The sequence below is a fragment of the Panthera uncia genome, chromosome A2 (genome assembly GCF_023721935.1).
Source record: "Panthera uncia isolate 11264 chromosome A2, Puncia_PCG_1.0, whole genome shotgun sequence".
Lineage (NCBI taxonomy): Eukaryota > Metazoa > Chordata > Mammalia > Carnivora > Felidae > Panthera > Panthera uncia.
In genome coordinates, this window is record NC_064816.1 from 9,769,515 (window position 1) to 9,795,655 (window position 26,141).

General features: G+C 47.8%; 2 protein-coding genes across 2 annotated transcripts; both read right to left on the reverse strand.

The window, feature by feature from the left end:
* Positions 1-1,030: 1,030 nt before the first annotated feature.
* On the reverse strand, positions 1,031-25,724 carry LOC125929106 (adhesion G protein-coupled receptor E2-like; the record flags this gene model as incomplete). Its single annotated transcript, XM_049640038.1, is given in 19 exon segments — positions 1,031-1,716; positions 1,718-1,834; positions 1,920-2,088; positions 2,932-3,023; positions 3,437-3,503; positions 3,796-4,031; positions 4,314-4,511; positions 5,065-5,244; positions 5,436-5,656; positions 5,821-5,928; positions 8,964-9,141; positions 9,247-9,324; positions 9,467-9,513; positions 10,019-10,195; positions 10,763-10,918; positions 14,409-14,543; positions 14,841-14,891; positions 16,848-16,997; positions 25,670-25,724. Coding segments are annotated over 19 exon segments (2,538 nt in total), but the record flags the coding sequence as incomplete, so codon positions are not given.
* Positions 22,016-22,512, reverse strand: LOC125929105 (BBSome-interacting protein 1-like). The gene has a single exon (XM_049640037.1). The coding sequence runs from the start codon at positions 22,428-22,430 to the stop codon at positions 22,218-22,220; it is 213 nt and encodes a 70-aa protein (XP_049495994.1). The 5' UTR covers positions 22,431-22,512; the 3' UTR covers positions 22,016-22,217.
* Positions 25,725-26,141: the final 417 nt, after the last annotated feature.

Sequence of the window (26,141 nt, forward strand, 5' to 3'; positions counted from 1 at the left end):
TGTTCTCCAACACCCTTTCACTCAATGCTTTTAGTGACTATTTATGGGATATTGAAAGAATCATGCTCTTCTAATTCTATCGTATTTTCTGCATCTATTAACTGAGCCTCTAAGTATCACTATGGACTCATGAATATGTTTCTCTAAAATATTATACTCATGTACAGTCATTTATGTTCAAATTGTTACAAAATTGGTCAGTGGGAACCTCCAGGGAATGTCTTGGAGGGGGAACCACTCTGGGTTTAGATCTTGCCTAGATGCATGGTAAGGATGAAATATTATGTTACATATAAATGTGCTGTAGCAATATACACCTTTCCCCACAGCTCAACTTATAAAATGTAAAGATGCAGAGACTTGAGTCTCATAGTTCTGATTTTACTCCATCGGATCAAACTTTTTTCCCCCCACATTTAAACTCTGTGAACTCGGGAACTGGATCTCCTTGATCCAGCGCACATTTTTGGAAGGAATTAATCAGTAGGGCTTCAGGAATGGAGAGTGAGTAAGTTGAGGCATGTATGTATGAATGGAGACCAACTGGTCTACTTTGCCTGTAACCAAAATGTTTCCTGGGGAGAAATACTGTCAGCTCTAAAATCAGGAAAGTCTTGGGCAACTGGCATTAGTTGTTTACTCTACAGGCAGGTATTTGAATATTACTTTCCTCTCCTGTGTTATTTTAGGGAAGTCCTTTGAGGCTGGTTTTCCTTGTTATGTATCACCAACCTGAGGGAGAATCTTTTTGGAAAAAGAGGTTTCTACTGGGGTATTGGGTTAGAGCTCCTGATTATACTGGGAAGGAGATGATGAGAATGCTTGTATGTACCAGAAAACCCAAATTTGCCAGCAGCTGAATGACAAACGTTTCCCGCATACTTTTCTCCCACAGTGGTGCCAAGGAGAGTTATTTTTAATACTCTTTGCCCCAAAGAGGACAGTTCAGTGTTTTCTTCACTTTCTAAGAGACAAGTTCACCAGGGTTAGCTGTTCATTATAATTCTCCTAAAAAAGAAGGTGTAAAAACGATTCTGTGTTAGAAAGTGCAAGGTTTGTGTATAGAAAACTATAAAATATTGTCAAAAGAAGTCTAAGAAGAGAAAAAGTTTTGTGGACCCGAACGTACAAATGATTGGGACAATTCACATTGCCAGAATCTCTCCCCTTGCCCTCTGTGATTCTCTAATGAGGTTTTACAGTGTCTGTATCTTTGGAAATACTAGGAATGATTGCAGACTTTTATGGGAGGTTTCAATGCAACTTAATCCTTATTTCACTTTTATGACTATATACACACCAGGTGTTTATTGTTCGTTATATACAGGGACAGCATGGAATGATTTGGGATACAGGATATGCAGTGACCCTGTACAGCTGGGGCATCTCTGCTCCAGATTATTACTTCCCAATTACTTAGCTGACCACAGCATCTTTCTCTGCTTCTGAGTGTTTTCTATCTTGTTGATTTTAAGTATAGTTAAAAAGTGGTTGCACCATATCATGCAAAGAGGACAGTCATGTGCAAGAGGGCACAGAAGCTCAGCGAGTGAAAGTATAGTGAAGAGCTCGTTTCAAGACAGGGAAGTGCCTTCAAGGGAGTCCAGGCATGAGCCTTCCTAGGGCATCCCCTGCTATCTGCCCAGGTTGTCCAGTGAGGCAGGCAGGAGACGCCCAAGTGGATCGGCTAGGGAAGTGCTCTGGGAACACTGCATAATCTTACCGCACTGTGCTTGGAGGCATCAGACACGGTCCCGCTTGAGAGCGTGTAATTCTCAGGCTCGGCTTTGGCTTTCCTGACCCCTCTGAACCATTTCCCGTACTGCTCCCGGACCTGCAGGGGCGAAGCACGCTCTGGGTCAGCTCACTGGGCGGGGCGGGGACAGGAAGAGTCCTGGATGGGGGCCGGACCATGGTACCTGCTGGCTGAGGAGGCAGTACACCAGGAAGATGAACGCTCCCTGCAGGCTGTTGATGATGGTGAAGAGGTAAGCCATGACGCGGGCAGCTGGCCCCACCTGCAGGACGCCCAGACACCAAGTGCAGCCCAGGATGAGGAGCTGAGCCGTCGCTTTGAATGTCAGCATCCTGGGTAGGAGGAGAGAGGAGGCTCGTGATGCACCGGGAGCAACAGCCCCCTCCCCTCCCCACCTGTTTTCAAGTCCACTCCACGGATGCTTCCTACTGAGTAGCGATCAACTTGGATCTTTATTGTCAATGATTCCATAAAAAGAAATGGTGTTTGGGTCAGGGACGGCAGTTTGACTAGGACTAGGGATGGTAGTGACACTCCAGAATGTGAGTTTCAAAAAGGTCACGATGTTTCAGGAAGACCCCTAATTTTGTTCAGCTGACATTGTCGAGAACATTCTGTGCCCCTGGCCCTAGGCTGGGGCTTGGGCATTCAGAACAACCAAGACAAGACTTCTGTTTCCACAGCCCTTAGAGTCTGGTGGCAAGACAAAAACAAATGATCACTTGTAACATTTGCGAAGTGAGGTACTTCTGCCCAGATCCCATCCAGGGCTGTTCCTGTCCCCACCTTCTCCATGACCTGACCCAGAATGTGCTTTGCCCAGAATAGAGGCCACTGATTCTGTGCAAAGTTGAGGAAAGGAAAGGACATTCCCAAACTCTTAGACGAAGTGACATGCGGTTGATGAACCTGCGTTCACGTGGGGCAAGAGAAGGGGAAGGCAGGGGGCCTAAAACGCATGAAGGCACGACCATGAAAGGGTGCGCTGGGTTCTGGGAACTGTTATGTGATGTTTTGAGTGTGTTGTGAGGATAGAAATGTTCTCAGGACCTGCTATGTAAGGCATGGAAGCAATCCCTGTGTATCAGGGCAAAGTCCATTCTCTCTGGACATCAGATCCTTGGAGCTCTGAGGATAATGCTCTGGATGGGGACATTCCTCTGACTCCTCCTCACCTGGTGTTCTGGAGGGTGGACACATCTCTGTTGAGGGAGGAGAGCTTGTTTTTCACAATCCAGAAGGTCATCAGAAAGAAGGCCAGATTAATCTGCAGAAAGCCCACAGGTGTATTAAATTCACTCCACATCTGGTAAGCATCCTCCTAGCTCATCCAACACCTAACCCGGCAGGTAAGAAGCTTTTGCCTTTTGTAGAAGTCCTAGAAGACTAGACCAACCACCCTGTAACTCAGGCATGTGTTTGTCCTGTAACTTTGGCGAGCACTTCGATGCAGTTCGCATGGAAACTCCAAATTTTAGCACTGAAAGTCCCAGGTCTCAGGAAACATGTTAGTCCTGTTGTTGCAATGGAAATTCCTGCATCCTGGGGTGGGGGGTCTCTCATCAGTCCTGGGCCAACTGGAATGATTGCTCCCGCTGCCTGTAACCCTCCTGGTACACCTGGTCTTTGAATGACCGTCACTTTGGCAGGCAGGATGCTCTGATGTCATGTGTTACTCACGGAGAAGATGGTGCAGATGGGGCCCAGGAAGGTCCATACAAATCCTTTGTCTGTGTGGAGCCAGCATCTAAGAGAGAGATGAGAAGTGAGTCAAGAGAACATTGGCCTTTGTGGATAAAGAATCACTAGAATGTATAATATATAATGATTAAATACTTCATAATGAACATTTAAAATAATTAAATCTTAAGGACTTAAAAACAGTTCAAAGAACACAAAATTCCACCAGAGAGATGTCTTCGGAGTGGCCACTGACCTTTCCTCTGCCTATCATGTTCGGGGGAAATTAAATCGCTATTGGTTCTATGATGGCCACAGTTGTGCTGGAGAAGATAGGGGCAGTGGGAATTTGCACTTACCTGGTGGGTGTTCCATAAAGGGAAGGTCTGGATGCAGCAGAAATGGCCACGATTAGAGCCGGGACTCCATAGCCCACAGGGAGCATGAGTCTCTTCATGAACCTGCTCACACTGGAGTAGTTGACCACCGTCAGGTTGCGTGCCGTGAGGAAGAGGTGTAGACCCTCCAACAGCATCCAGGTGAAGGAGGCCAGGTAGAGATAGTGTAAGGCCCCCGCGATGATGGCGCACAGCAGCTGGGGGAGGAGGAAGGAGTCACCAGGAGGGACTGTCAGGGAGGAGGGTGGCCCCAGGACCCCTCCCATACCTTGCCAGCGGGGAGAACTCATATATATATAGGGTCGAGTTGTTGAGAGAGGATTGTCTTCTGCTTCATCAGTCAACGTGAAATAGGCTATTTACCCCTCCAGCCTCCCTGTCACCCAACGATATTGTGTTAAGGTATCAGTGCAGCAGGGCTCCACGAACTGAGCGTCCCGTGGCTCAGGGCAGGGGGTCCTCTGTGACAGTGTCAGTACCTTGATCTTGGTCTGGTCGATGGCCGTGAGGAAGAGCAGGTGGGCCAGGAAGAGGCAGATCGAGAGCTGCAGGTGGAGCGAGGTGCTGGTGTTCTGGATGGCTTTGCACAGGAGGAAGGTGAGGGCTGCCAGGAGGAGGCACAGCAGAGAGAGGCCCAGCCCCACGTAGGTGATCACAGCCAGCACGGGATCCTCCTCCTGGGACCCAGCAAAAAGGACATCACAGTCACAGGTCCTATATAAGTTGACTTTAAGAGGAATTTCATCACCCTGGGTAGGCCTGGTCTAATCAGTGAGCTCTCAAAGCTCTAGGCTCTTCCTAGAGAAAAGGATTCAAAGTTTGAGGGCGTTTGAGGTGAGGGAGCTTCTCCTGCTGGCTTCTGGACAGAAATGCTGATACACTGTGTGGGGCCTAGAGAGAAGGAATGCAGGTAGCCCCTAGGAGCTGAGCAGGGTCCCCTGCTCGCAGCCAGAAAGAAAGTGGAATTCCAGTCCTACAACTGCAAGGAACGGAATTCTGCCAGCAACCAGGGAGCTCACAGGAGGACCCCAGGCCTCCGACAAGAATGCAGCTTTGGCTGACTCAATGGTCTCAACCTTGTAAGACCCAGAGCAGGCAACTCAGCTACGCTACGCCCGATTCTCGTCCCACAGAAACCACGAGACATAAATGTTTCTTTAAGCTCCTACATGTGGGGAAACATGTTCGAGAGCGATAGACGTGGAAAGCAGCCTCTCTCAGGGATCTCACCTGCACGTGGCTGTGGGCCATGAGGACGGCAAAGCTGCTGAGGTGGGAGCACTGGCAGGTGGTGCTGGCGTCTCTGGTGGCCGCCATCCTGCAGCCCGTGGTGGACCAATGACCGCCTCCATCCTGACTGTGCTCCCAGAAGACACAGAACACCTTCTGCGTTGGCCCGGGCGTCACCGACTGTAGGAAGAGAGCGTCGGTGGGAGCTGGAGACTCTTATCCAAAGCTGGTTTGCAAAGGACTTTCCTGGGGGAAGGAGGCGCCCACGGAGGAGGCCCCCAGGACACAAAGGGTGTTCTCGACAGTGAGGCTGAGCCCCGGACCCAGACCAGTTCCTTGCCCAGCCACAGCCCCATTCCACCAGGACTCACGCGGTGGGAGAAGATGAAGGTGACGGGGGAGCTGAGGTTCTGGGTGTCCTTGTTGCTCACAAAGGCAGAGACGACATCTGAGAGCAGGACAGGGGAGACCTCTCCCAGCCATTCCTTGCGTTCACGCAGAAGTGCCTGCTGCTTAGGGTCCAGGACCAGGGGCGCCTTGGCCAGTAACTTGCCCAACCCTGGAGTGGAGACGAGGCCCACCACAGAAGGACCTGCAGGACAAGGCCAATGTGGATACCTCGGGGTGCCCACCAGGGCCCCTTCTTCCTCAGATGGACCCTTTGTGGCCCCACTCTGCCCCCTACCACCCCGTAAGCTTCAGGTCCCCGTTTGTCACGTCCTTGGGCGTCTTGTGACCTCCCATCTCGGCCGTTACCTGAGTCACTAGATCCATGCACCTCATCCAAGCTCAGCAGCATCTTTGCCTGGTTCAGACTCAAGGTGACATTTCTGTCTCCTTGTTCTTGCACCTTCAGGGACAGGTCTATGAGATGTCAGAGTTATTAAGGGAGTTAGGATAGTATTTGTGGCTGTAGTGGTTACAATAATACTATCCTTTATATGTGTGTTTACATACATCTGGCTATCCACACACGAAAGAAGAACAGGAACTCTACTTCATACAACACACAAAAATTAACTCAAAGTGGCATGCCGAATTTAAGGCATGCCTTGGTGGCTCAGTTGGTTGAGCATCTGACTTTTGATTTCAGCTCAGGTAATGACCCCAAGGGTGTGGGATCAAAGCCTGTGTTGGGCTCCATGCTAAGCTTGGAGCCCGTTTGGATTCTCTCTCTCTCTCTCTCTCTCTCTCTCTCTCTCTCTCTCTCTGTCTCTCAGTCTGCCCCTCCCCATCTCTCTCTTTCTCTCTCTAAAACAGACAAAGAAACAAACAAACAATCCTAAACTTAAGGGCTAAAAGTACGACAGTTGGAAGAAAACACAGATGTAAATCTTCACAGCCTTGGATTTGACAATGGATTCTTAGATATAGCACCAAATGCACATGCAACTAAAGAAAAAAAGAGAAAATGAATTTCAAAACAGAAGCACCTGTTCATTAAAGCAAAAAAAAATATTCACTCTTATATGGATCCTGAGAAACGTAACAGAAACCCATGGGGGAGGGGAAGGAAAAAAAAAAAAAAAGGAGGTTAGAGTGGGAGAGAGCCAAAGCATAAGAGACTGTTAAAAACTGAGAACAAACTGAGGGTTGATGGGGGGTGGGAGGGAGGGGAGGGTGGGTGATGGGTATTGAGGAGGGCACCTTTTGGGATGAGCACTGGGTGTTGTATGGAAACCAATTTGACAATAAACTTCATATATTTAAAAAAATAAAAAAATAAAAAGTAAAAAAAAATAATCTATGGAATGGGAGAAAAAAATTAGCAAGTCACATGTCTCACAGAGTGTACTATTAAAACATATAAAGAATTCTTCCAGGTCAACAACCAAAAGCCAAACAATGAAATAAAGGGCAAAGGGACTTGCATAGACATTTCTCCAAAAAAGATACACACATGTTCAATAATTACACAAAAAGATGTGAGCCATCACTAGTCATCAGGGAAACGTAAATCAAAACCACAATGAGATATCACCAGACACATACTGAAAAGACTCTAATAAAAATAAAACAAGGGCGCCAGGGTGGCTTAGTTGGTTGAGTGTCCAACTTCGACTCAAGTCATGATCTCATGGTTCGTGGGTTCGAGCCCCACATCAGGTTCCGTGCTGACAGCTTAGAGCCTGCTTGGGATCCTCTCTCTCTACCTCTCTGTGCCCCTCCCTGGCTTGTGCTCTCTCTTTCAAAATAAATAAATAAATACACTTAAAACAACAACAACAACAAAAAAGTGAAAGTGCCAAGTGTTGCTGAGGGGGTAGAAATTGGGGTCCATTGCCGGTGAGAATACGAGATGGAAAAATAGCCTCTTTGGAAAATAGTTTGGTGGTTCTCAAAAAGTTGACCATAGAATCGCTGTATAACTCAGAAATTCCAGTCCTAAGTAAGTACCCCAAAGAACCGAGAACAGTTATTCAAACAAAAATGTGTGAACCGATATTCTCAGTAGCACCATGTGAAGAGTCAAAGGGTGGCAACACCCTAAATGTGCATCAGTGGATGAACGGGGACACAAGAAGTGCTGTATCCATCTACAATTAAATGTTACTCAGCCGCAAAAGGGAATGAAACACTGAGAGATGCTACAACGTGGATGAACCTTGAAAACATCCTGCTAGGTGAAAGAAACCACATAGTGTATGACTCTCTAGGTATGAGAAGTCCAGAATAGGCCCATCCATAGAGACAGAAAACAGACTAGTGGTGGCCAGGGGCTGGGGGAGCAGAGGAATAGGGAGTGACTTCTGGGGGTGGGGTGGCATACAGTATTTACTTCGAGGGCGATGAAAATCGTTTAGAAATAGAGGCAATGATCACAACTCCGTGAATGTACTAAATGCCACTGAATTGTATACTTTGTTTAAAATGGTGGATTTTGGGGCGCCTGGGTGGCTCAGTCGGTTAAGTGTCCGACTTCGGCTCAGGTCATGATCTCACGGTCCGTGAGTTCGAGCCCCGCGTCGGGCTCTGTGCTGACAGCTCAGAGCCTGGAGCCCGTTTCAGATTCTGTGTCTCCCTCTCCCTCTGACCCTCCCCCGTTCATGCTCTGTCTCTCTCTGTCTCAAAAATAAATAAACGTTAAAAAAAAAATTAAAAAAAAAATAAAATGGTGGATTTTATGTTACGTGAATTCTACCTCAAATGAAACAAATAAAATACTTAACCGTGAGAGAACATTAACTGCATATGATTCCAAATTAAGTAAATTGTTTTCTTGGGAAGCCATTTCTATTGTATTTTATGTTCTTCATTACCATTAACTCAACTGCTCATAATTTAGTTTCTATTAAGATGTATATTATTTATGGCTTTATTCATTTCTTTTTTTAATTGAAGTATAATGAACATAGAACATGATATTAGTTTCAGGTGTACATGGTGATGATTTGTTATTTGTATGTGTTGCAAAATGATCACCACAGTGAGTGTAGTAAACACTTGTCCCCACATAGAGTTACATTTTTTTTTCCTGTGATAAGAACTTTCAAGGTTTACTCTTGTAGCAACTTGGAAACATGTAATATAGTGTTATTATCCTCGTGCTGTACATTACATCCCATGACTTAGTTATTTTATATCTTTTGACCCCCTTCACCCATTTAGCCCACTGCCCCACCCCCACACACCTCACCCCTACCTCTGACACTCACTAATCTGTGTCTATAAGCTTGTGCCCCCCCCTTTTTTTTTAGAATTCCACATATAAGTGAGACCACATGGTATTTGGCCATCTCTGACTTAGCATAATATATTCATTTCTTTTTAACCACTTTTAATTGGTTTAGGGAGTGTAACACTGAGATACAAGCGTGGTCACTGGCTCCAGTGAGGCTGGGGGATAAACGAGGTGGGGAAGGGCAGGGCAGGAGCCCGGGGCAGACCCCAGTACTTGCCTGTGCCTGCAGATGCATTGAAGGTCAATGTCCCATTGGGCAGGGCCTGGCTTATGTTTCTCAGGACGTCCTCCAGGCCAGCGAGCAGGTTCGTGGCCACACGGTGCTGCTCTGAGCGGGGCAGCGCCTCCAAGTCTTCCGGGGTCTGCAACAACTCATCCACCCCCTCTATGAGGCCCTGGGGGAGAGCAGACCCAGAAGTCGTGAGCCGTCGGCCAGACTGCATGAAGAGGCTGTCCATTGAGCCTCAGAATAAAGATCCTGGAGAATAAAGTCTATTTACCTGGATGCTGTCCTGGGCAAAGGCCGGTATGAACTTTCTGGCCAGATCTTCGACTTTTTCAAAGAAGCGGGAGAGTCTCTGGGAAGAGGGCAAATGAGGAGGTCAGAGAGCCTCACGTGCGAGTGGGGAAGCTTGGGGAAAATGGTGGCCAGGGAGGGCGGGCAGCCCGTGCTTCAAGGAAAGATTTCCTGTCTCCTGGTCCCTGCTGGGGCCAACTCACCCGGCTCTTGATTCCACGGGGTGGGGTCCAGCTGGGGAAAAAGTTGCCTGCAAGAGACAAGAGTGCTTCATGAGGTGTGACAGCATCTATCTTTGTACGTGTTCGGGGGTAGGGGTCTGGGGTCAGGTCAGGCCAGGTACTTTCCCAGGCGGTCATTTGGTTATTCAGGGAGCCTGGTTTGGGCATAGAAGCATCGGGAAGGCCCTACTGTCTCCTCCCTGGTGAGTGAGTGCCTTTTCTTATTCACACAGAGGTGTGCTATGGGTGAATGTGGTGGCCTAGATGCTCTGCTGGCCAGATATGGATGGAACTGGCCTGGGTCCTCCCTGTCTCCCAGCCCTGGCTGGGTGCCCTCGGCTTCCCCGGGCAGCTTTCAGCCAGGGTGAGACATCGTGGGTATCTGTGTCCCAGCCTGAGCATTTGGACAAAGGCCAGTGTGGGTCTTCTAGGGAACCAAGTGCAGGGAAAATGGTGCATTACCCAACAAGGATCCTGTTGGATCTGGCTCCCATTGACGGCCTTTGTTTTAATTCCCTCAGGGCAGCTGCTCACCTGCTGGTCCCCAGTGATGCCGTCTGTTGCTATCTTGTCTCGACGGGAGCCCCTTCTGATCATGTAATTCTCTATGTGTGTATGGGGGTGGATCTGTGTAATTCTGCTTAGACTCCACACAGCATTCTTCTGGCTTCTGGTCATCTGGTTTGCTCTCAGGAATGTGAACTGAAATTACTGGGGAGAGTCAGGGTAAGCCTTGTGCAGGGAAGGAGACAAGGGACTGAGCACCTGAGAAGGAGGGGGTATCAGGATGCCAAAACTGTTGGCCAGGGAGACCACTGGCTCAGAAAAGCTCAGCTCTCGAATCTTCCCACTCCAGTGTTTCGGGGTGGGGTCCCTGAGTCCAATGTGGCCCAAGAGGTCTGAGAGTTTTCCTGGTTTGGCAGAGCCCAGGTGGGCTTTGGTGGGGAAAGGTCTCATCCTGGCAGTCACTGATGATGGTAAAGAGGAGGGATCTTGCGCTGGAAGCAATATGCTGTGAGCTCCTTGAATACCTTGAGTGCCATCCTTCTCTCTTGTTTTACAAAAACAAGATGCTGGGGCGGGGGGGGGGGGGGGGGGGCAAGGGATACTCTGAACTTTCAGAAGTGACCCTCTGCAGAAGGTTCTGAGCCTTGGGGTTCAAAGAGGAGTGCGTGACCGGGCAGGTGCCGAGGACAGCTCTCTGATGCTTAGAGAAAGTGGAGCAAATACCTTCCCACCGCATGGTTGGGGAGATGGAAGGCGTGGGGTGGTTCTTACCTTGACATGTGTTCTCACTTTCATTCCTGAATGTTTTTGCCCCGGAAGCAAGCTCGTATCCTGGGCCGCACGTGCAGTGGTAGCTCCCCTCTGTGTTAAGGCAGTGTGCGAATTTTCCACAGGACACTCTGGGGGGTGGTCCACACTCGTTGATGTCTGAAAGCCAACAGGACAAAAGGTTACCTCCCAAAGGTGTGGGTTCCCATGGGCAGAGGCCCTGGCCTCCAGCCAGCCCCTACCAACGGAACGGGAGAGAACTCAGCTTGCAGGTGGCATTTCAGGGGCTGGTCCGAGTGGGAGTCAGGGTGCTCCAGAAAGCTGCTGAAGGCTCCGCTCATCTCTGCTCTCTGCCTGGGCCTGAGGGGCACCTAGATTCAGATGCTTCTGTTCCATGATGGGGGCTGGAAGGAGGTCTGCCTCCCCTTCTGCAGACCTCATGGGGTGGACAGAGGCACTGAGTCTGTCTGCGTGATTGGGAACCTGGGGGTGGGCTGCAGTCAGGGCGACAGTGCTATTGAAGGCCACTCTCCATAATGAGTCAGGGAAGGGAGTCACGGCTGGAGTCTGCTCAGGGTCACACTTATTCGCACGTGAAGATAAAGCCAGGTGGTCAGGCCTCTGCTCATTGACAGCTTTCACTTCCATTATTCACAGTGGCCCAAGGACACCCACAAGTCCTCATCATCCACTCCCCCACGCTCCTAATGTCAGGCATTTCTTTTTAATGTTTATTTTATTTGAGAGAGAGAGAGAGAGAGAGAGAGAGAGAGAGAGAGACACGCAGAGAGAGAAGGGGACAGAGGATCCGAAGTGGGCCCTGTACTGACAGCAGAGAGCCTGAGTTAGGGCTCAAACTCATGAACCATGAGATCATGACCTGAGCTGGAGTTGGATGCTCAACTGACTGAGCCACCCAGGTGCCCCAGTCAGACATTTTAAAGATGCCCCAAGATGCCTCAGTGGGAGTCTCAATATCTCCACTCCTGAGGGAAGTCCCCTCTTGTCAGAGACACTGGGGACGTGACATGGAGAAGCTGCACAAAGTGTCTCACAGCCGAGTCACTGGGGATGTTTTCGGGCATCCTACTTCTCCCTGTTCTTTAAACATGACAGGAAAGCTGTCCATCAGCCAGGTTCTCTTTGAGTAGCTCGGGGACCCACAGAGCAAGGCTGGACACCATCAGCTATCGACAACCTCAACAACTTGATCAGGTGAATCAAAGGGCAGGGACAGAATGTTTGGTCCCAGACACTCCCATGGGGGGATCAGGGACTTTCAGAGCCTGCAAGGGCTCATGACCTCGTGCTGAGTGGGGGCAGGCAGCTGGTCTCCCCCAGAGCAGAGTCTCCTACCCGAACTCGAGGACTTCCTTCTAAGGCCCCGGGCCCAGGCTGTGGGCATCGGGCCCAGGACGGGACAGCAGGTGGGAAGAGGCACGGCCCCGTCTGGGCCATGGGACCGCCCTCCTGTCTTCTCAGATGGGGGCGATGGCTGGACACCTGTCTCTAGGGTTGTGGGATGGGGTGGACTCAAGTGGGGGACGGTTGAGAATGAGATCCAAGGTGTGGAAGGCATGAGGCCTCCTCAACCAGACAGATGTGCTTCCAGAAAGGAGCCGGGGTCCAGTTACATTAGCGGTAGGATCTCCTCGTCATGCTCACCCAGCCATGAATCTTCATGAGACCCGTATGCAAATGCACAAAGGCCGGGCAATGGTCACAACAGCACCTTTTTTTTCTCTGATAAAATATTTTCCTCAAGCACTAAATGACACATGGGTACTTAGAAAACAAAGAAAATGTAAAAAATGAGAACAAAGAAAATCAACTGTAAGTCTACTATATGAACTACTGGAAGATTTAAGATAGTTTTCCCCTCAGCTTTTCAAACATATTAGGAATATTTTCCTTTATTATCAATAAATTTGCATCTAAGATGATTTTGAGTAGATGAAGAATATTTCTTGGTGTGAGAGCTGCTCATGTCCTCCTTTCCCCATTATTTTTTTATTGTGGTAAATGCCCTTAACATAAAATTTACCATGTTAACCATATTTAAGTAATATAATTTTCTTTTATGATTTTGCATTGTTGAAGAATAAAAACTCTTCAGTTTTGTTATTTTTTATTTTTTTTTTTAAACACTTTAGTTTTAGATCTTCATCTAGGTTCTACATCCTTATTAATGGTGACTCTGGCTAATTCAATCTCTTTGAGCCCAATTATTATCATTTAAAAAAATGAAGCCATAAAATTTATAGAAAAAACATAGGGAATAAGCTCTTGAAATTGGTCTTGGCACAGATTTTTTTGGATTTGACTCGAAAAAACAAAGATAAGTTAGTGGGAACATATCAAACTAAAAAACTTCTGCACAGCAAAAGAAACCATCAAAAAATGAAAAAGCAACCTACAGTTTAGTAGAAAATATTTGCAAATCATAAAGCTGAGAAGTGGCTAACATCCAAAATACAGAACTCATTCAACACAATAGAAAAAAGAAAAATAAACAATCCAACTTAAAAAATGGGCTGCAGATCTGAAAAGACATTTTCCAAAGAAGACATCCAAATGGCCAACAGGTACATGAAAAGGTACCCAACATCACTCATCGTCAGAGAGGTGCAAAGCCAAACTGTAATGAGATACCATCTAGCACCTGTTGGAATGGCTATTATAAAAAAGATAAGAAATAACAAGTGTTGGTGAGGATGTGGGAAAAAGGGAACCTTGCGCACCGTGGGTGGGAATGCAAACTGGTGCAGCCACTGTGGGAAATTCAAAACATTAAAAATGGAAGTACCACATCATCCGGCAGTTCTACTTCTGGGTATTTATTTGAAGGAAACAAAAACACTAACTTGAAAGTCGACATCCTCATGTTCGTTGCAGCTTTATTTGTAACAGGCAAGGTAGGGAAACAACCTTAGTTTTTATCGATGCTTGAGTGGATAATGAAAAAGTGTTGTATGTGTATGGGGGAGTATCACTTAACCATACAAGGGAAGACAGTCCTGCCATTTGCAACACCATGGATGGACCTTGAGGGCATTACACTAAGTGAGTTAAGTTGCACAGAGAAAGACAAATACCGTACGATTTCAATGTATGTGGAATCTAAAAACAAACCCACAAACAAGACAGAAGTCATACAGGCAACAGATGCGTGGGTGCCAGAGGTGGGGAGGGATTGGTAGGGGTGCAAGGAGGCAGGGAGGAAAACTGGTGCTAGATTTGCTTCCTCATGGGTCTGCTGTGAACAGTGAGGCGGGAAACCATGACCTTGAGGGGTCGGGAGTTCCCGGTGAGCTCACGCCAGGAGGAGAGCCTGGGCTTTCAAGTCCTGTGTTTCTTTCCTCCCGTTGCTTCCATTCTTTCTCCCCTTTCCTTGTGCAACGAGCACGATCATAGTAATAACGGCAGTAGCCATGATAAGAGCTTGTGTTGGACCGTCCGCTCCATACTCGTCTTTATCGGTTCTCCACACGGGCAGATTTTAAATCTCACTCCATCCGTGTGGGGTGGGTACAACGATGATCCCCAATTTACAGACAAGCAAACTGAGGCATAGAGAGGAGAACATCTTCCCCCTACCACTTCCCCCAACATCTCCATGTGCCCACCACCACCCCCCAGGCCCCTGTACCATCACAATTCTCCAAGCGGTTGGTGAAGATGTCCCCGGATAAAGAAGTGAACCCTGGAGAGCAGCGACAGGCCGTGGCGTTGACACATGAGGACTTTGGAGGGCACCACTGAGCACAGTCTGTGGGGGCAGAAGCTGTGGGGACCAAGACCACAGTCAGAAGGCTCAAGAAATGGAGGGAGCCAGCTGTCCGCTGGAGGTCCAGGAGTAGAGCGGGGGAGGAAAGAGAAGGATGGCTGCCATTGGAAGAGCTCAGAAAACTCTGCACATTTAGGGAGGAAGAAACAGCTTCTTTTATACCCAGAAGACCATCTGTGAGCCTCATTTGTGCAATAAGCTCCCTTCCCGTACCCCCTTATCGGTGAGAGAACCCAGACCCCAGCATGCACTCCCCAGCTTATGTCACCAATGGGGCTGGCTGGGCAGACTTACCATTCAGTTTCTGTACAGGCCCCAGTGTCAATAGCAGCAGCACCAAGAGCCCTGGGGCAGAAAAACAGAGAGATGACAGAGGAGAGTCAAGGTCCCATTTCAACCCCTGTCTGCCTGGTCATTGCCCCCTGGAGGGAGGCTCTTGTACCTTACACAGAACCAAAACACGGCCTGTCTGTCCCTCTCTCTGGACTTCCCCAGGAGTCAGTCAAGGACAACCACAGCCTTCACGGAGCCTCGGGTGCTCTAGGTGAGGGGACAGAGTACACACAGGCAGCTGACGTCAGGGATACAACATAGAAACCCCAACCTCTCCCAGTGGAGGGGAGTAAACCTTGAAGTAGAAAATCTTCAAATCCAGTGCCTTCCCCATAGGCAGGTTCTTTGTTCTCTGGCGATGGCAGAAATCTGCTTGGAGAAGGCCCTGCTCTCTCCTCTCTGGTGAGTGGGTGCCTTTTCTATTTCACATGGGGCACCCTATGGGAGGATGGTGTGGCCGGATGCTCTGTTCCCCACGTGTGGATGGCAGTGGCCCAAACCCTCTCTGTCTGTCAGCTTTGGTGCCCTCAGCTTTCCTGGGTGGCTCCCAGATGGAGCAGGGACATCACGGCCACCTGAGTCCCAGCTTGAGGACTTGGACAAGTCCAGGGTGGGCCTTCCTGGGAGCTGAGTGCAGGGGAAATGCTGCGTTCCTGACCAGGACCTGTCATGGCATCCAGCGATGGCCTTTGTCCTGACTTCCCCAGGGTGGATCTCACTGCCTGCATAACCTTTAGAATCCTGGTGACCCTCGCAGGACATCATGCTCCCATCCATGCTCACTCTGAGACTCTAGCTCTATGGACATGGACAAGTCCCACACTTGAGCCAGGACCTTCCAGCCAGGCTTGAGGGAAAGGGTCAGGAGAATGAAGGTCCTGCTGGATAGGCAGGGTCACCAGGATGGTGAGGACCAGGCTGAAGTGGACGGTGGGGCTGACATCCGGCCAGGCAGCTTTGGGGCTGTGAAGTTGCCTTTTCTGATCCCCAAGAAGGAATTCTCCAGACTAAAAGAAAGTGGTGAGATATCTGAGCAGGGCCAGTGGTGGGTGATGGCTGGGTGGCTGGAGAGGGGGCAGGCGCCCATGGGTGAGGGATGGCAGATGATTCTGTCTTCTCTGCCCTTGGCCTCCCACCAGGGGGGCAGACCTGTGTGCCCTACCAAGTGGGACTCAGCCTCCACCTTCTGTCTGAGTGTCTGGGTCAACGTGGGGCTTCGGGTTGCCCTCTTTGGAAGAAGGTCACGCCTCTGGCAATGATCCCCTCTGTTTTCATCCAGCCCAGACGGCAGCCTCTTTCATTCGCCTGAATCTTAGAGCGTGTGTGGAGTGGCCCATTTCGCTCTTCCCACCTTCTCCCAACATCCTCCACATCCCAGTCACCTGAGTTGCCCACTGGCCTGTGAACTAAAATTACAGACAAGGTTCAGGGCAGAGCCCGGGATGGGCAATTAGAGCCTGGAGGCCAAGAGGCCGGTTAGAGTGCTAGGAGGCGTCTTTTCCAGGCCGGGTTGTGAGTCAGGGAAGGTAGGCCCACCCTGGGATCGCCCCCCTCCCACATTTATGGGCAGGGCTCCTGGGTCCATCATGATGCTGGGGGGCTGACAGGGGTCCTGGTGTGGCTGAGCCCGTGTAGATCTCGGGGGAGCAGGGGGAAAGTCTCATCTTGGTTGCCACTGATGAAGAAGAAGAGGGTGGATACTGCTCCGGAACATAACATGCCGTGAGCTTGTGAAGTATGTTGGATGCCATCCCTCTGGTTTTCTGAAAGTGAAATGCTGGGCGGCAAGGGAGATGCTCCAGAATTGAGTTAAGTGGCACTCTGCAGAGGGATCTGAGTCTGGGGCTTTGGGGAGGGCTGGGACACAGGTATAGGTGCCCAGAACGGCTCTCTGGGGCCTGGACAGAGTGGGGTCAGTGACCTCAAACCTCGAGGATGAGGAGACAGAAGGTGCAAAGCCCTTCTTACCTTGACACATGTTTTCACTCTCATTCCTGAATGTCATCTCGGGAATCAGCTCCTGCCCTGGGCCGCACACGCAGTATCTCCCATCCACGCCCTGGCAGTCAACGTATGGTACACAGGGCGTCCTCCAGGGTCGCTCACACACGTCGATGTCTGGAATACAACAACGTAAGCTTATTCCTTCCACTTTCAAAGGAATAAGTTCCCACAGGCAGAGAGCCCGGTCACCAGCCTGACCCGACAATGAAGGCTGGACAGACACAGCTCCCGGGTAGCACTCCCCAGGCTGGACTGAGCAGGGCCGGCCGCTCCAGAAAGCCTGCTGACAGCCGTCTCTGCTCTCTGGCTGGGCCTGAGGGCCACCTAGATTCAGATGCTACTGTTCCAGGATGGGGGCTGGAAGGAGGTCTGCATCCCCTTCTGTAGACCTTGTGGGATAAACAGAGGCACTGAGTCAGGGTCCAGACCCTTCCCTGTGGTGTTATTTGTACCGCTGGAGACCTGGGGTGGGCTCTCAGGGTGCCAGTAGCATGGAAGGCCACCCTCGATGCTGAGAGGTGGAGCCAGTCATGGCCTGGGGGCTGTCTAGGGTGACACATGACACTCAGCATTCACACCTGAGGATAGAAGCAGATGGCCAGGTCCCTGAGCGTTGATGGTTTCTACCCACTTTACTCATAGTGGCCTAAGTACACCTCAGAATTCTCATCAGGCACTCCCCCAAATCCCAATGTCAGGCCTTTTCTAGATGCCCCAGGATGTCTCTGGGGGAATTCTCTTTAATCAGAGTCCATCATAGATGTGAAATGAGGAAGCACCAAGAAGTTGCTCACAGCTGAGTTATTGCAAGGTGGGTTCCTGGCCTCCTAGCTCTTCCTGTTCTCTAAACGAGAGGGGAAAGATGGCCACGACCCTGGCCCCTCGGAGTAGCTCGGGGACCCACAGAGCAAGGCTGGACACCGCCAGCTATCGACGACCTCAACAACTTGATCAGGTGAATCAAAGGGCAGGGGCAGAACGTTGGGTCCCGGACGCTCCCATCGGGGGACCAGAGACTTTCAGAGCCTGCAAGGGCTCATGACCTCGTGCTGAGTGGGGGTCTGGCAGGCAGCTGGTCTCCCCCAGAGCAGAGTCTCCTACCCGAACTCGAGGACTTCCTTCCGAGGCCCCGGGCCCAGGCTGTGGGCGTCAGCCCCAGGACGGGACAGCAGGCGGGAAGAGGCACGCCCCGTCTGGGCCATGGGACCGCCCTCCTGTCTTCTCAGATGGGGGCGATGGCTGGACACCCGTCTCCGGGGTCGTGGGATGGGGTGGGGTCCAGCGGGTGGTAATGAGGCGCGCGGGAGGGGAAGACACGACGAGGAGACACTCTCAACCGGCAAACGTGCTCCCAGAAGGGAGCGGGGGTCCAGCCGCACCAGCCGCAGGCCCCCTGGCCGCGCTCCCCCGGGCCGGAGTCTCCGTGAGACGCGCGCACAGACGTGCAGGGGGTCCGCGAGGGGCGCCTCTCAGGGCATCGGGAGAGGGCGGCTGGGCAGGAGTCATACCACCTTTTTTTTCCGTGATGAAATTCACTTTCCCCCAAATATTAAATGACACACGGACGTTTGGAAGACAAAGAAAATGTCAAACAACGAAAACCAAGAGAATCGCCCATAAGTTCACTACACATGTTGGGAATATTTTCTTTTATTATCAATATATATGCATGTAAGACTTTTGAGTACATGAAAAGTATTTCTTGGAGTAAAAACTGTATAATTTCCCTCTTTCCCCTATTTTCTTATTGTGGTAAAAGGCACACAAAAGTTTTTTTTTTTTTTCGGTCTTAACCATTTTTAAGTATTATAATTTCCTTTCATGATCTTATTTTGTTGAATAAAAACCTCTCAGTGTCATTAAACATTTTTTTTTTTTTTTAATTTTTTTTTTTTTAAACGTTTTTAATTTTATTTTTGGGACAGAGAGAGACAGAGCATGAACGGGGGAGGGGCAGAGAGAGAGGGAGACACAGAATCGGAAACAGGCTTCAGGCTCCGAGCCATCAGCCCAGAGCCTGACGCGGGGCTCGAACTCACGGACCGCGAGATCGTGACCTGGCTGAAGTCGGACGCTTAACCGACTGCGCCACCCAGGCGGCCCTAAACATTTTTTTTAAAGCAAACGTTAGTTCTAACTTCCTTTATTCAAATTGTATTTATTTTCACCTTAAAGTAAAATCAATTTGCATGTTTCTTTTCTTTAAAAAAGGTTTTTAAAAATGTTTACTTATTTTTGATAGAGAGGGAGGAGGGAGAGGGAGAGAGGGAGGGGCAGAGAGAGGAGAGGGAGACACAGAATCTGAAGCAGGCTCCAGGCTTCGAGCTGTCAGCACAGAGCCCAACATGGGGCTTGAACCCACAAATTGCCAGATTGTGACCTGAGTCGAAATTGGACGCTTAACTGACTGAGCCACCCAGATGCCCCTGAATTTTTGTGTTTCTGATTTAATAAAAATAGTTGATGTTTTTTATGAGATTGAAATTTCTTTATCTTTCTTTTCTTTTCTTTCTTTCTTTCTTTCTTTCTTTCTTTCTTTCTCTCTCTCTCTAGGTTAAAATTATGTTGTATTTGTTTAATTTTTTTGAAAATATATTCATATACAACAGGATTTTATTTATTTATTAAAAAAATTTAAGTTATTTATTTTAAGAGAGAGAGAGCAGGGGAGGGACAGAGAGAGAGGGAGAGAGAATCCCAAGCAGGCTCTGCACTGTCAGCTCGGAACCCAGTGCAGAGCTCCAACCCACTAAGGGCAGGATCAAGACCTGAGCCAAAACCAAGAGTTGGATGCTTAACTGATGGAGCCACTCAGGATCCCCTACAACAGGATTTTTTAAAAGGATACACTTCTAATTTTGTATCATTTCTTAAACAGATATGTAGTGTAATTTAATTCTTGGATTTGAAAGCTTGTTTTTGCATACTGAAAAAATTGTTTCGTGGGGAAAGAACTGATTTAACTGGTACTAAACAATCCTATCTTATTTGTGCATAGTACTCCTTAACTTATAAAACACTTTTTTTTTGGTTTATCGCAGCATTATTGACAATAGCCCAGATATGGAAGCAACCTGGGTGTCCATCAGCAGATGAATGGATAAGGGGCGTGTGGTATATACACGATAGGATATTATGCAGCCATAAAAAGGATGACTTTGTGCCATTTTCGACAATATGGATGGACCTATAGGGTATTATGCTAAGTGAAACAAGACTGAGAAAGGTAAATACCATGTGATACCACTCAGAAGTAGAATCTAAAAAAAAAAAAAAAACCAAACCCAAATGAATGAAACAAACAAAAAGCAGGATCAGATCTACAAATACAGAGAACAAAAGATGGTTGCCAGAGACAAGTGGGGCTGGCAGTTGGGTGAAGGGGGAGAGAGAGATCTAGATGCGCAAGTATTGAGTGAGTAAGTCAGGGGAATAAAAGGCATAGCGTAAGGAACACAGTCAATGCTATTGTAATAGCAGCGTATTGCTTCATGGGGACAGATAGCAGCTACACTTAGGGTAAACATAGCACAATGTATAAATTTGTCAAATCATTATGTTGTACATCTGCAACTAATGTAACACTATGTATCAACTATACTCAAAATAAGAAAAGACTATAGAAATGTCTCCTCCCTCCTCCCTTCCTTCCTTCCTTCCTTCCTTCCTTCCTTCCTTCCTTTTTGAGAGAGAGTGAGAATGAGAGTATGTGAATGGGGGAGAGGGGCAGTGGAAGACAGAGAATCTTAAAGAGGCTTCAAGCCCAATGTGGCTGATGAGGGGCTCCATCCCATGACTGTGAGACCATGACCTGAGCTGCAATCAAGAATTGGATGCTTAGGAATGACATATCAGACAAAGGGCTAGTATCCAAAATCTATAAAGAGCTCACCAAACTCCACACCCGAAAGACAAATAATCCAGTGAAGAAATGGGCAGAAAACATGAATAGACACTTCTCTAAAGAAGACATCCGCGTGGCCAACAGGCACATGAAAAGATGCTCAACGTCGCTCCTCATCAGGGAAATACAAATCAAAACCACACTCAGATATCACCCCACGCCAGTCAGAGTGGCCAAAATGAACAAATCAGGAGACTATAGATGCTGGAGAGGATGTGGAGAAACGGGAACCCTCTTGCACTGTTGGTGGGAATGCAAATTGGTGTAGCCACTCTGGAAAACAGTGTGGAGGTTCCTCAAAAAGTTAAAAATAGACCTACCCTATGACCCAGCAGTAGCACTGCTAGGAATTTACCCAAGGGATACAGGAGTACTGATGCATAGGGGCACTTGTACCCCAATGTTTGTAGCAGCACTTTCAACAATAGCCAAATTATGGAAAGAGCCTAAATGTCCATCAACTGATGAATGGATAAAGAAATTGTGGTTTATATACACAATGGAATACTACGTGGCAATGAGAAAAAATGAAATATGGCCTTTTGTAGCAACATGGATGGAACTGGAGAGTGTGATGCTAAGTGAAATAAGCCATACAGAGAAAGACAGATACCATATGGTTTCACTCTTATGTGGATCCTGAGAAACGTAACAGAAACCCATGGGGGAGGGGAAGAAAAAAAAAAGAGGTTAGAGTGGAAGAGAGCCAAAGCATAAGAGACTCTTAAAAACTGAGAACAAACTGAGGGTTGAGGGAGGGTGGGAGGGTGGGGGGGGGTGGTGATGGGCATTGAGGAAGGCACCTGTTGGGATGAGCACTGGGTGTTGTATGGCAACCAATTTGCAATAAATTTCAAAAAAAAAAAAAAAAGAATTGGATGCTTAGGGGCGCCTGGGTGGCTCAGTCGGTTAAGCCTCTGACTTCAGCTCAGGTCATGATCTCATGGTTCGTGAGTTCAAGCCCCGCGTTGGGCTCTGTGCTGACAGCTCAGAGCCTGGAGTCTGCTTCGGATTCTGTGTCTCCCTCTCTCTCTCTGACCCTCCCCCATTCATGCTCTGTCTCTCTCTGTCTCAAAAATAAATAAACATTAAAAAAAATAATAAAAAAAAGAATTGGATGCTTAACTGACTGAGCCACTCAGGCACTCCTGTATTCTTTATTTTTTATTTTTATTTTATTTTATTTTATTTTATTTTATTTTATTTTATTTTATTTTTTTGCGTTCAACGTTTTTTTAATTGCTTATGTTCAATACAAACCACAGTGTCTAAATTCACAATACAAGTTTCATCAGTCTTGGGTATTTTTATATTATTTGTAAGGACTATCAATTTTATTAACACACTGTTCTTAGCATACAGGTGCAAATTATTTTCTAGCTATTGTTAATACTAAGGTAGGGTATTCTGTAGAAGTGCTAAGTTATCATTCAGTGAGTTATTTGCTGTTGTTCCTTTTCTGCCATTTCTTGTTGGCAAATCGTATCCTGGGCTGCTTGCTGCATTTTCTCCAATTTTTCCAGAGTCAGAGATTTTAAGGGTAAAAGTTTGGGTTTACACAGCACCATTGTGGTTATATCTTCCACAGACAGCTGCCCTTGTTTTGGAAGAACTTCCCGGAACATTGACTTCACTTCCACCATATCTGAATTGTTGGATACAGCTAAGTTTTTTCCTGGGATGACTGGTCACCTTTGGTCCTTTTTCGGGCCTACTTACAGACTCCTCTCTCTTCTTTCTTTTTTAAAATATATTTTCATTGAAGTATAATTAACATACAGTGTTACATTAATTTCAGGTGCACAACATAATGATCTAACAATTCTAAACATTACTCAAGGCTCACCATGATAAGTGTAGCTACTGTCTGTCACCATACACGATTATTACATATTATTGTCTATATTCCCTATGCTGTACTTTTCATCTCTGTGACTTATTTATTTGATAGCTGGAGCTTGGTACCTTCTAATCCCCTTAATCTATTTTGCCCATCCCCCTGTTACCACCCTTCTGGCAACCACCAGTTTGCTCTCTGTATTGAGGAGTCCGGTGTTGGGGGTGCCTGGGTGACTCCGTTGGTTAAGTGTCCGACTTCAGCTCAGGTCATGATCTCACGGTTCATGAGTTCAAACCCCGTGTGGGACTCTGTGCTCACAAGCATGGAGCCTGCTTGGGATTCTCTTCCTCTCCCTCTCTATGCCCCTCCCCCACTCACACACATGCTGTCTCTCTCTCTCTCTCTCCTTCTCTCTCTGTCAAAAATAAATAAACACTAAAAAAAGAGTCTGGTTTTGTTTGTTTTATATTTTAGATTCCACATATATATGAAATCTTTCGGGATTTGTCTTTCTCAGTCTGACGCATTTCACTTGGCATCATGCCTTCTAGGGCCATCTGTGTTGCAGATGGCAAGATCTCATTCTTTTTTATGGGTGGGTAATATCATTGCTGACAGATACACATCTTCTTTACCCATTCATCTATGGATGGACCCTTGGGTTGCTTCCTTATCTTGGCTATTGTAAATAATGTTGTAGTAAATGTAGGAGAGGCATATCTCTTTTTGATGAGTGTTTTGATTTTCTTTAGGTAAATGCTCAGTAGTGGAATTGCTGGGTCATATGGCATTTCTATTTTTAATTTTTTTGAGGAACCTCTATAATGTCTTCCACAGTGACTGCACCAGTTTGCATTTCCACCAACAATGCCCAAGGGTTCCTTTTTCTCCACATCCTCATTAACACTTAAAAACTCCTTAGTTTTAGACCTGGGTGTGCTTTTACCAGTTTATTAGTTGTATGACTTTGAATAAGTCACTTGATCTCTTTGAGCCCAAATTTGATAATTTGAAAAATGATGTTATCCTGAAATCATAAAATTCGTAGAAGAAAACATAGGGGGTAAGCTTTTTGACATTGGTGTGGGCAACAATTATTTGGACTTGACATCAAAAGCAAAGGCAACAAAAGCAAAAACAGACAAGTGGGACCACATCAAACTGTACAGCAAGGGAAACCGTCAACCAAATGAAAAAGACAATCTACAATTTGGGAGAAAGTAAATGCAAATCTTATACAGTATCTGATAAGGATTAGCATCCAAAATATATAAAGAATTCATACACCTTCAATAGCAAAGAGAAACAAGCAAACAACAAAAACCCCAAAGAGCATTATTAGTCAATTTAAAGATGGGTAGAGCCTCTGAATATACATTTTTCCAAAGAAGACATCCAGGTGGCCAAGAGGTGCATGAAAATGTACTCAACACCACTAATCATCGGGGGAACGCAAATCAAAACCACACTGAGATATCACCTCACATCTGTCAGCGTGGCCACTATAAAAAAAGAAATAACAAGTGTTGGTGCGGATGTGGGAAAAGAGAACCTTGCACACTGTGGGAGGGAACATAAATTGGTGCGGCCACTATGGGAAAGAGTATGGAGATTTCTCACAAAAATAAAAATAGAACTACTGTATGATCCAGTAATCCCACTTCCGGGTACTGACCTGAAGAAAATGAAATCACTTTCTGAAAGAGATATCTGCACCCCCATGTTCCGTCCCACGTTATTTACAACAGGACGTGGAAACAACCTAAACGTCCACCGATGGATGAATGGATAATGACAAAATGGTATGCGGATACAGCGGAATATTACTTGGCCATAAGAGAGAAGAGATCCTGTCATTTGTGACGGCAGGGATGGGCCTTAAGGGCATTATGCTAAGTGAAATAGACAGAAAGAGAAAAATATTGTATGATCTCACTTTTTGGTGGAATAAAAAAAAAACCCTGAACTCAGAGATACAGAGAACAGATCAGTGATTGCCAAGGTGGGGGGGGGGTGGGGTGGGGTGGGCAAAATGGGTGAAGGTGTGAAAAAGCCCCCACCTTCAACTCCGCTTGCCTCATAGGTCGGCTGTGAACACTGAGGAAGGAGACCATGACCGTGAGGGGCCGAGAGTTCCCGGTGAGCTCACTCCAGAAAGACAGCCTGAGCTTCCACTATTTCTCCCCTTTCTTTCTTCTTTGAAAATAATAATGGCAACAGCAACAGTGATAATAACTGACATTTGTTGACAATTTGCTCCATACTCGTCTTTAGCTGTTCTTTACGCAGGTGAATTTTAAATCTCACTCTAACCATGTGGGGTAGGTACAACGATGATCCCCAATTTACAGACAAGCACCCTGAGGCATAGAGAGGGGAAATAACTTCTTGCGTGTCAGGTGTAGTCAGGGTGAATTAGACTTTGAAGCCGGGTAGCCCAGCTCTGCTGTGTGAGCTCTCAACACTCTACCCATCGATCACGAAAACCTGATGGTCCACTTCCCTCATACTCCCCCTGCCCTGTCACCTCTCTTTTCCTGGATGAAGGGCTGGGTGCTATTCTTAGGGCCGAGGGCTCGGGACATGTCACCACCTCCCCCCATATCTCCAAGCCCCTCTGCCACCCAAGTCCCTGTACCATCACAACTCTGCAAGGGGCTGGTGAAGCTCTCCCCAGACGAGTACCCGAATCACGGAGGCATCGACCGGTGGAGAGTTCGGAGGGCACCAGTGAGCACAGGTGTGGGGGCCCTAGCAATGAGGACCACAGTCGGAAGGCTCAAGGAATGGTTGAAGCCAGCAGCTGCCAGCTAAGAGTCCCTGAGTCGAGCAGGGGAGGGCTGTGGAGGGATGGCTGCCTTTGGAAGAGGAAAAGACAGACGGCTGGACATTAAGGGAGGAAGAAACAGCTTCTCTTATCCCCAGAAGGCCATCTTGGAGCCTCGCTTGGAGAATAAACCTCCTTTCCCCTTTGTCGGTGACAGGATCCAGACCCCAGCATGTGCATACTTAGCTTATGTCACTAAATCTGGGCGGACTCACCTCTAGTGTTCTGGGAAGCAGCTCTGAATATTAACAGCAGCAGCAGCAGCAGCAGCAAGAGTCCTGAAGCAGAAAAAAACCAGTGAGAAGACAAAAAGAGGAGTGTGGAGCTCTGGTGTTAGTTCCTGGTGGCATGGTCATTGCCTCCTGGGGAGGTGGGTCTGGTCCTGCGGCCCACAGCTTTCCAGCAGCAGCCACAGGGCTCTCGGACCTTTCGTGGAACTGAGGACTCAGTTTTTGCCCTTCACATCCCTTGACTCCCAGAGGAGTCAGTCACTAACAGACACATCCTCACGGAGCCTCAGTGCTATAGGTGAGGGGACAGAATATACACAGGTGACGTCAGGGACACAAGGTAGAAATTCCAACCTTTCCCGGTGGAGGGAGTGAATCTTGAAGCACAAAGTCCTCACAGTGGCCAGGTTCTTAGTTCTCTGGCAATGGCAGAAATCTACCCTGAGGATTTCTCTCC